At 40.2% G+C, this 10,990-nt stretch overlaps 1 protein-coding gene across 1 annotated transcript in view; it reads left to right on the top strand.

Annotated features, from left to right (window-relative positions):
* The first annotated feature begins 3,344 nt into the window (after positions 1-3,344).
* Positions 3,345-10,990, top strand: part of pex14 (peroxisomal biogenesis factor 14) — a 91,253-nt gene continuing 83,607 nt past the window's right edge. Inside the window, exons 1-2 of the mRNA XM_017486870.3 lie at positions 3,345-3,500; positions 8,165-8,209. Coding sequence (XP_017342359.1) covers positions 3,474-3,500; positions 8,165-8,209 — 72 coding nt within the window. The 5' untranslated portion in view covers positions 3,345-3,473. The remainder of the gene's footprint in view (positions 3,501-8,164; positions 8,210-10,990) is intronic.

The raw sequence follows: 10,990 nt of genomic DNA, 5'->3' as shown, positions 1-10,990 counted from the left end.
CCTGGAGGGACTGATAATAAATTCCTGCAGTAGCAGTCCGTTGTCCTTCAGGGCCACCGTAATTCAGTTACAGCACAGATGGGAATTTTCACCCCACTGAGGATGGTCCTGAGCTGAAATAATTTATCCTTGTGTTTGTCTACCTCTGCTGGTCAGACTGAAAATCACCCACTAAAACGCCTGTATGGAACACAGGATACACTCACAGTACACGTTATTAGGAACACCTGTACCCCGGCTCATTTGTGCAGTTATTTAATCAGCCAATCATGTGACAGCAGCACAACGCACACAATCATGCAGATCCAGGTCTAGAGCTTCAGTTAATGTTCACATCAGAATGGGGAAAGTGTGATCTCTGTGTCTTTAACTGTGGCATGGTTGTTGGTGCCAGATGGGCTGGTTCGAGTGTTTCAGAAACTGCTGATCTCCTGGGATTTTCACACACAACAGTCTCTAGAGTTCACAAAGAATTTTAACGTTTTTAAACATATGTAAACATCTTTTTTTTTTTTTAAATAAATAAATAAATAAATAAATAAATAAAATAAACATCGTTACCTTTAAACATCTTTTTTTTAATAAACGTCATGTTACCTTTAAACATCTTTTCTTTTACAGACATCATGTTACCTTTATACATTTTTTTTTTATAAACATCGTTACTTTTAATTGGCACCCTGTCCAGGAGAATTTGGAGAGTGAGAATTTATTTTTCACATCAAATTGTTGATTCACCCCGGGCGCCCCCTGGTGGCTTCCAAGGGGGCCACGACCCACCCCCCACTTTGAAAACCACTGACTTAGCGTAATGGCTCAGAGCCGAGCGCTCCGCTATGACGGTGTTGAATGAATGAATGAATCATGAATTGATTAAACGCGCATGCGCAGATGGGCAAAATCCACAGAACTCTGTGGATGGTGACATTCGATTCGATTGCCTATGACGTCACAACGGGTAGAACTAGTACAAATAGAGCTCATGCACTTGATTCCTTGTGTGATAAAGCAGCTAATGGACCGAGGTGTTCAGGATCTATAACTACATTGTTTCCTCAGCTCAATATTAAAGGATGCTTAATTGCTACTGATCAAGGACTAAGGAAGCGCCCTGCTAAAACTACATGGTACAAAATGCAGACTGATAAGTCTGAAAGTACGGGTCAACCTGTTCCGTTTTGCACTTCAGACAAGATATTTGAAAGAACATCTTCAGAAAGTTTCCAGAAGACAGGACAAGCTGAATTGAGCGATAATCAACAGAGCCAGAGTGATGGGGTAGAACAGATTTCTACATTTCCGTACAATAGGGGCAATGACCCCTGCTCCATTCGCTGTCTGATCAAAACTATTTTAAATTTGGTCAATAACACAAAAATGAACCAGAAGCTGATCAGAGAAAAAACTGAGATGAGCACCAGTCACTAGAGGAGGACTGAAAAGACAGTGTTCTTCCAGCTGGACTTATGAGCAACAGGACATTGGACTGGAGCTCAATTTGAGGAAAAATACAATCAGAGGACTAAATGAGATACAACAACAGAGGAAGACTAAAAAGCTGTAGATGACAAATTTTACTCAGGCTTGACAGTCAATCAGAGGAAAATACATGATGCTCTCTCATCATCCGATGAGGACTGGAAAGCGCGAGCTTTCCAGCTGTACTTTCAAGGAGCGCAGGGATGGTAGCTCCTCTAAGACACATCTTGCACCTTTGAACTCTGATCATCCATCCATCTTCTATACTGCTTATCCTTTTCAGGATCATGGGGAAACCATGGCGGGGTACACCCTGGACAGGGTGCCAATCCATCGCAGGGCAGACTCACATACACATTCACACACCCATTCATGCACTACGGACACTTTGGACATGCCAATCAGCCTACCATGCATGTCTTTGGACTGGGGGAGGAAACCAGAGTACCCGGAGGAAACCCCCGCAGAACATTCAAACTCCGCACACACAGGGCCACGGTGGGAATCGAACCCCCGACCCTGTGAGGCGAACGTACTAACCACTAAGCCACCGTGCGCCCTGAACTCCGATCAATTTGATAAAAAATACAACAGCGCACCGAATGTCATTGATAGCACAAAAACATTGCTCTCCGTAAGAGGACTAAAATGCCACAGATCTCCAACTCTAATTTTAAGAAGCAGCAGGACATTAGCTCATCTGAAGCACATCTTTCACCTTTGGTTGTAGCTCCAGTCAGTCTGGTCAAAAATACAAATGGTCAAAATTTGTTCAAAGGACCAACTGAGCTAAAAACTGGTCACCAGAGGACTGAAAAGAGAGGGCTCTCCAGCTGTACTTTCAAGGAGCGCTGGGACGTTCCACCTTTGATTGGAACTTCGATCAATTTGATCAAAAATACAACAGCATGCCGAATGTCACTGATAGGACAAAATGAGCTATACATTTCTCTCGGTAACAAGGGGGGCCTCATACTGAAAAAGACTGAGAACCACTGGACTAGGGCAATGTAAACAAAACAAACAGGTAATTAAACAAAAGTCAACTTTAAATAAAGAGTGAACTTTAAATGAAAAGAAGCCAACATGAAGTGTGTGTTTTTTTATCCTCTACAGCCTCTGCAACAGGGTTTTTAGACTGACAAGTGAATCAGTATAAAGATGTATATATTGATAGATATTTCAAAGCACTTCTGTAAGTCACTTTGGATAAAAAGAGCCACATAAAAAAAATAGTCAAATTTAAATTAAACAATTACAATTTAAATGTCAAGTGTCAACTTCAAATAAACAGTTAACCTTAAAAAAGAAGTCAATGTAAAAAAAAAAAAAAAAAGAGGTCAATTTAAATAAAGTATGAGCCAAAATGTTCCTCCCACAGCCCAAAGACATGCACCGTAGGCTGATTATATATATATATATATATATATATATATATATATATATATATATATATATATATATATATATATATATATATATATCTATCTATATATATATATATATATATATAGTCCGTAGTGGTTGGTACCCTGTGTTCCCTGGGATAGGTTCCATGTGACTCTGTGTAGGACATGTGGTACAAAAAATGGATGGATAGTAGTTCAAATATCGTCCAACATCCTTCAGTCTGTGTGCACAAAAATGTGCTGATCAGCACATCCCCTGAAGTGCTGAGATGGCTCCCACAGACCAGGTTCTCACCTTTTTCAGAACCATTTCAGAAGCGTTCTGTATACTGGGAGAACCATGACAGAGATGTGGTCCGAGCAGCCGAGGTAAGACCGTAAAACCGCGTGTATACGCGCACTCCCACGGCAAGACCGTAAAACGCGTGTATACGCGCACAACCACGGCAGGACCGTAAAACCGCGTGCATACGCGCACTTGCGCGGCTCTGGATTGACTATACGGCCTGCCCCAGGCTCGACTAACCGCTGCTGCATTCACTTCACCTTGTACTCTATGTAACTCTGTACAGGCTGGATTGGAAGATGGCATCCTCGGAGCAGTCAGAGCAGGTAGTTAAACCCGTGCTGTAAACTTTCAGTATGTGAGTTTATACGTTTTATGCCAACTCCTGATGCCACTATAGTTTTTATTTTCAGCGCACTTAATATCTGCTAGCTGTTTCTGACAGGTGCAGGCCAGACAGCGTTAGTAATAACACTAATAGAGGGAGCTTTAGCATTACATGTTACATTACAAGTGCTGAAACAATGGTTTTTCCTCATGGCGTGTGGATAAATGCAGTAGACTTCGTTTCTCTGCACATATAAGGAAGCTAAGAAGCTAACTATGCGTGCATTCTCTGATAGCCTAGCCTAGCACAGAGTCCAAGGACCTGACAGCTAGTATGCTAATAGAGGTACACGTTTAGATTAAAATAATAATAAAATAAATAAAAAAAAAACATTGCTTTGGGGTTTTCTTGGTCTTATACGACCAACCTTCAAGCTTCTCCACACATGACTGCTCATGAGTAGTTCTCTTATGTTATAATATATCACACACAGCGATGTTCAATTCTCGAGTCTGATTGGTCAGGAGGTATCGATTCGTTTCTATAACAGTGGCTCTGAAAGTAGTTCCGGTGCAAAGGTTCATGTCAGTGCGCTGGCCGTATTACAACATGCGTGTTCAAACTTTTCCAAAGGGCCCAGATTAAAGCACATCAACACCCCATAGGATCAGTCATCAAATATTATTTATGAATTATGCAAACATGTTTTCAGCTTTAATTTAAGAGTATTTACAAATCCAAATCAGGAATCACAGCACATCGTATCAGGGGTGGCATCACTCCTCCAAAAGTGGTGGAGCTAAATAGTTCTCTGAGAAAAGAGGTACATCTGTCATTTGTCTTTAAAACAGTCGTTCCAGGGGTTTCGCGTTTTTGCGAAATGCAACAGCGAGGAAATGCCACACTATTCGGAGGAGCTTTCGATTTTACAGAAGATTTGGGCCAAGATGTGTAACGTGTTCAGTCAAAGCCCTCTTCGATTCACGTGCGCCGAACATCGAACATGAGTACAGCCTCGTTTACCAGCAAACGTCACTGCGGAAGACTGCGCAAAACAATTTCGTGCAGTTTTGCAAATTCAAGTCGTTTTCTGGAAATAAAGCACAAAAAACTCAGCAAATCGCATCGCAAATGTAAAAAATTAAAAATTAAAAAAGCCGCAACAATATCAAGCATTTTTGGCCCCAACGTTCACAGAAAAACTCGAAGTTGTGAAATCCTGTACAGACTGACTTTACAAACATAAAGACTAGCTATGTATTTTGCTTTCAGCACTATATGGAGCCAGGGTCGTATTATAAAACAATAACATGGCACAACACGCCTTTTAATGAACGTCAAGAGCGGTTTGTTTCGACCCCATACGCTTCATTTAGCATTTTACTCCTCAGGGAGCTAATAACAGCAAAAATGAGTTCACAAAGTCAGATAACACTAATTCTAATATAATCAAAGACATGCTCACACGCTGCAGTAGGCTGTTTGTCACTGTAGAAAATGTCTGTTTGGTTAAACATGTTTCCAGCAAGTCTGACTTAATTTAGGAATGTTCCTGTAATCAGTTCAGAATACAGAATACGTCACTTAAAATATCGAAATGTTAGTGCTACTGATTCAACGCATGATTATTAAGCGTCAGTGAGCGACAAAGCGCAGTTAACCCTTTATCGCTCATAGGAGGTCCCCTTTAGGAGAAATGTCCCACCCCCCAACTGAACTGGAAGTTTTGATTGGTTTTTCAACCGAATCAGACCTGTTAGTTGTTGCCTGAACTGCTGAGTCACCGCCCAAGTAGTTTGTAACGTGGCGGGCCAAATGCCAGCTCGGCGACCCTGCTTTGTATATGTGGCCTTCCTGTTTGAGGCACCAACATGAATTAGACAAGCTAACATAATCATAAATTAAATTGTCATTTTTAATATTTGGCTGCAAATTATTCAACTATTTTATAATATGCAATGAAAAGTTGGGCGCATGGTGGCTTAGTGGTTAGCACGTTCGCCTCACACCTGACCATGTGTGTGTGTAGCTGGCATGTTCTCCCCATGCTGCGCGGGAACTCCTCCGGGTACTCCGGTTTCCTCCTCCAGTCCAAAGACATGCATGGTAGGCTGATTGGCGTGTCTAAAGTGTCCGTAGTGTACGAATGGGTGTGTGAGTGTGTATGTGATTGTGCCCTGCCATGGATTGGCACCCTGTCCAGGGTGTACCCCGCCTTGTGCCCCATGCTCCCTGGGATAGGCTCCAGGTTTCCCCGTGACCTTGAAAAGGGTCGGTATAGAAGCGGTATAGAAGATGGATGGATAATGAAAAGTTTTCCATGCTTAGTGATTGGAAGCATGGCCACTTATAACATTATAACGTTATTAAAGTTAAAGGTGGACTTTGGACACAATATTAACAATGGACAACATATTACTAGTGCTCTGTGTTGTTGTTGTTGTTGTTGTTGTTGTTGTTGTTGTTAATGTGTCACGTTTAGTGAGACGTCGTGGTCATTTCCAGTTTTCCATCACAGGTTTTTTTTTTTTTTTGCCAGCTTTCCCTTTATTATTTCTTACAATGCTGGGAGTCAAGTTGGAAATGTATATTCAGGATATGAGAGATGTGAATTTCAGTTTCCGAGGTACTGATATTGATGTTGCAGTGTAATTTACTGATTTGGAACACAAGAGTGACAGGAGTATCTTGTTACCCAGGTGTATCCTGTTAAATTGATTGTTTAAACAATAAATAGCTCTGAGCATCCACTCTTGGTTTTAGCCTTCAGTTTCACCAGAGAAGTTGAACTGTATTTGTTGTTTAAAAGGATAAACCAACATGAAGGTTAGAGAGGTGTCTATGGGAGAAAAGCAAGCCAGTTTGAAGCTGGGAAAAGAGGGAAAGGTGTGAAGCAAACATGAAACCTGTTTTCATTTATACCTTCAGCGCGAGAGTTTTATCATAGAGCTGAACGTTTTATTAAAGGCACCAGTCTGAGAAACGATCTGTTTAAACGGAGAGTTTTATGAGTGTTTTTCATCCATTTTAATTGTGAGCTGCTTTAATGTTTTAATCATGAGCTCAGTTATAGAAGACTGAATGTGTGTTAAAAGTTCTGGATGTGATGAGGGAAAATTTTAATGTTTACACTTTATTGTTTAGCCTTTTGTTTACACTTTATTGTTGAGCCTTTTGTTTACACTTTATTCTTTAACTGTTTGTTTACACTTTATTGTTTAGCCTTTTGTTTACACTTTCTTCTTTAACTGTTTGTTTACACTTTATTGTTTAGCAGTTTGTTGTTTACACTTTATTGTTTAGCCTTTTGTTGTTTACAAGTTATTGTTTAACTGTTTGTTGTTTAGACATTATTGTTTAACTGTTTGTTGTTTACACTTTATTGTTTAGCCTTTTATTGTTTACACTTCAGATGTAGCTTGCACAGTATTGCTCTGAATTAAGCGATGTTAATCTGAATTTGATGATTAAACCTGCGGAAGAAATATCACAACATTTCATCAAACCATTTCCACATACGCAATCAGTCACGCCTCGCTGCCACGCAATCAGCGTTCGTTCACCGCATTGCACTACAGGTACGCACAGCACATAGTTAGCTCATGGGAGGACTGTGTGCTAGTACGTTTCTGCATGCCACATTTACCCATGATCCCCCTCTCTGCCTCGCAAAGCAAATATGCATTAACGCAGGCGTATACATCGGCATTTACAGGTGTGATAGTTTGCTTAATAGGTGTGTTAGAAGGTTTTTCCTCTGCTTTTCCACATATGTTCTTTCAAAAGTATGCAACGCTGATGTAAAAATATTGGCACCCTTTTCAGTTGCCTTAACCCTGAAAATACGTCATCGTCTTGAAAAGTTAGGTTAATTGTTTCACCATTGTAGACGTCTTAATCCCATAACACTGTTAAATTCTTGATCGGTCAGAAGGTGGTGTTTAGTTTCTACAACAGCAGCTCTGACAATAATTCTGGCTGTAATTTAAATCCCAAGTTAATATTAATACGTTCTTTCTAATACGTTAGCGTTTCCATAGCAACAGCTCGTTCACAGGGACTTGTATGCTGGACGCTCTACATAATCTAAGACTAATAGTAAGCGATGTTACACACACACACAATATGTGGTGTTACACGCATAACAGCGTATAACTGTTGACATGGGGAAGATTTCTGTACAGAGATGTTTATTTAGCATTTTTGGAAGGAGTCTCCGGTGTCAGGAGTTGAGTTTATGCTTTGCAGTAACATGATGAGCTTAGCACAAAAAAAAAGGTAGAGAAGCTGGTGAGGAAAGAACGGGTAACAGCTGACATTATAACAGGAACTAGCTTGTCTCACAGGCATTCCACAAGATTAAATTAAAATCACACCACACCATTATCACATACCTTGTTGAAAAAGGTCCAGGAAAAACTCATTTGCATTAAAAGTAAAACAAAAACAAATGTAAACAATGTTGCAAGGCTTTGTCGGATTTGCGACATGGCTGTTTTTAATAACGTATTCTCAAATCCTGCTCCCTCAACTTGTTCGACATGTGGACATGTGAGATCTCCTGAGAAGTTTGATGGGTACTGTGTAGAGCGGGTCTGGGTGTATTGTGTAGAGAACGCCTCTAGGTGGAGCTGTAATACAAATCTGCTGTTTTCTTTGCAGAGTGGACCTCCAGGCAGAGAAGATGCTCCGCCACGGGAAGCTCTGGTAAGGCTTTTTAAAAAAATGATTTTTACTCTGGATGCCAAATCCAGTCTCACTAAACCCTCCTAAAAAAACCCACAAAATCCTGGAGAAATGTTTCTGTACACGTTATTGTAATTCTGAATGATGCGGATTTTCCACACGTACCGTAAAACACATCTCGTGGTCTGAATTGTTCAGTATTTGGGCTTGGCTACATGGTCTCAATCCATCCAGGCCACCGTGAAAACTGTGTTTAAAATACTCCTTGTGACTAAAAACAGTGTATTTTTTATTTTTTTTAATATTTAAGAATCATATCAGGAACAGCCTGGGAAAAACCTTTCACGTGGTGAAACTGTTGCGAGTTTCTACTTGCATATCGTTCTGAAAACTATAAACTTTCCAGAACTGAAAGCTGTTTCTCTTTTGCATGTATCTCAACCACAAGTTCTAGCATTTTACCGTCTGGTTATCCCCAAAATTATAATCCGACACACCGTGTAAGAGCAGCGTTCATTTGCATTTCATTTGTAAGAAATAAAAATAGTTAAAATAATCATAGTCACTATGAAAACTGTCTCGATCTTTATACCGATCTTTATTCATATTGTAGAATCTTTTTATTTGCACTGGTGTTTAAACTGCAACAGGGCTGGGCGATATATTGATATAATGTCGGTATCGTGATAAATGATTACGCGATACACTTTTCGGAGATATTGTTGGTATGGTGATGTATTTTTTAAAAAAAAAAACGTTTTTAATCATTACAAATTAATGGTACTGAATGGATGCCGTTGATTTGATTTTGTTGTCGTTTTTGAAAAGCGTGATCTTCTTTGTCTCTGTTAAAGACGAAAGTAAAAGTATCGTCAAACTCAGTTTAATGTTTTTTTTTGTTGTTGTTGTTGTTTATTTGACTTCTGTTTTGCGGACAGTTTGTTAGCTATATTATTTATCGTGATGCACCGTGTATCGTAGAAATGTCGTCAAGTATCGCGATATATTTTTGTCATATCGCCCAGCCCTAAACTGCGTCCATATCTACCCGACGTGATCTGTGCAGAAAGCTTAGGCACGCTGATGCAAGTATTTATACATAATTTAAATGGATTATATTTATGTGTTATTAAAGTAGAGGTGTCAGAATATGTTATGCAAAAAAAATTCGGCCGCATCGACAGCCGACGGCTTTTCCCAGACCTCCACACATGGAAGATTATTACAGAAAGATGAAGATTAGGGGGGAAAAAAGGCAGGCGTTGGTTTCCCAGTCTGCCCAGTTTCAGTGATTTTTGTCCTCACTGTAGCTTCAGGAATGGAACCTGATGTGGTCTTTTGCCGTTGTAGCTCATCCGCGTCAAGATTCGACTTGTTGCGTGTTCTGAGATGCTTTTCTGATCACTATGGTTGTAAAGAGTGGTTATTTGAGTTACATAGACCGCTGCAGGGCAGATGTACTTTTGTAAGCCAACCCGGAAGTTAGCATCCCCCCTGGTTCCCTCGACAAAAAAGCCAATAGAATTTTTCCATTGGCTTTTAGATTATTGCAGAAAATAAGCTCTGACCATCAAAAGTTTATGGTTCTAACACCTTTTGTTCATCAAGATAATCTTCACAAATGAACAGAACTTTTTATGAATTTTGAAGCCTAAATACAATCGGCAGAAGTAAAAAGCTAGAGTTAAAGACTATAAACTGAACTACATCACGGTCGCATGACTTGGTCATCACAAATTTTTTAGTTTCCTATAGTATTTATAGCACTTCAATCAGAAAATATTATCATTTTGGTAAATGTATAAGTTGGGACATTTGAGTCGGAATTGTGTGCAAGAGCGCAAGAGGATGTAGTAGATGTGTTTTAATGTCCCTGACAGCCTCTGTAGTCCTATTTAACCACTTGTTAGCAGCCGCCTTTTTCAAGAGACATAAAAGCTTAACAAAATTACGAGTGGGGTATTGAGTGGGGTATTGAGTGGGGTATTGAGTGGGGTATTGAGTGGGGTATGGAGTGAGTGGGGTATGGAGTGAGTGGGGTATGGAGTGAGTGGGGTATTGAGTGAGTGGGGTATGGAGTGAGTGGGGTATGGAGTGAGTGGGGTATGGAGTGAGTGGGGTATGGAGTGAGTGGGGTATGGAGTGAGTGGGGTATTGAGCGGGGTATACTGATGGATTTTAAATCATAGAATGAAAATATCTTGAGCTTGTGTTAATCACAGACCTTATTTCAGGCATTTAAAAAGCCCATTCAAAAACCCCATTGACTTTGGGACGATTGAACCAGAAGTGCCAAAATGTTAACTTATTTCCAGGTTTTAGGACCCCACCCCCCGCCTTTTTTCCCCTGATGTTTGAAGTGAACATTAACTGAAGCGCATGACGTGTATCTGCATGATCTTATACATTGTACTGCTACATTATAATTGCACTAATGAGCAGCTGTAGAGGTGTTCCTATTAAAGTGGCCAGTGAAGTGTATACAGCATGCTTATAGTCTCTGTATCATTACTTTCTGAATTGTTCTCCTTTGTTTAATGTGATTTCATGGCAGTTTTGGAAATATGAAACCCCACTCCTCAAAATGTCGGTTGGCTTTTCCCCAACTGGCCGACGAGTCTCTTTTCTTTTCTTCTCTCTTTTTGATGAGCTGCTCTTTCCCAGTTAAGTGGATTATTACAGTCCTGGATAATTCATGTCACAAGGCATTATTTGGATGAGGTGAATAATTGAAATCTGTGTCTGAAAGGATTTGATGTGGATGAGAGGAAAGGGGATTGCCCTGGTGGCAGGGTTGGCGTG

The sequence above is a fragment of the Ictalurus punctatus genome, chromosome 15, assembly GCF_001660625.3.
Source record: "Ictalurus punctatus breed USDA103 chromosome 15, Coco_2.0, whole genome shotgun sequence".
NCBI lineage: Eukaryota > Metazoa > Chordata > Actinopteri > Siluriformes > Ictaluridae > Ictalurus > Ictalurus punctatus.
This window is presented reverse-complemented; position numbering and strand designations above follow the sequence as displayed.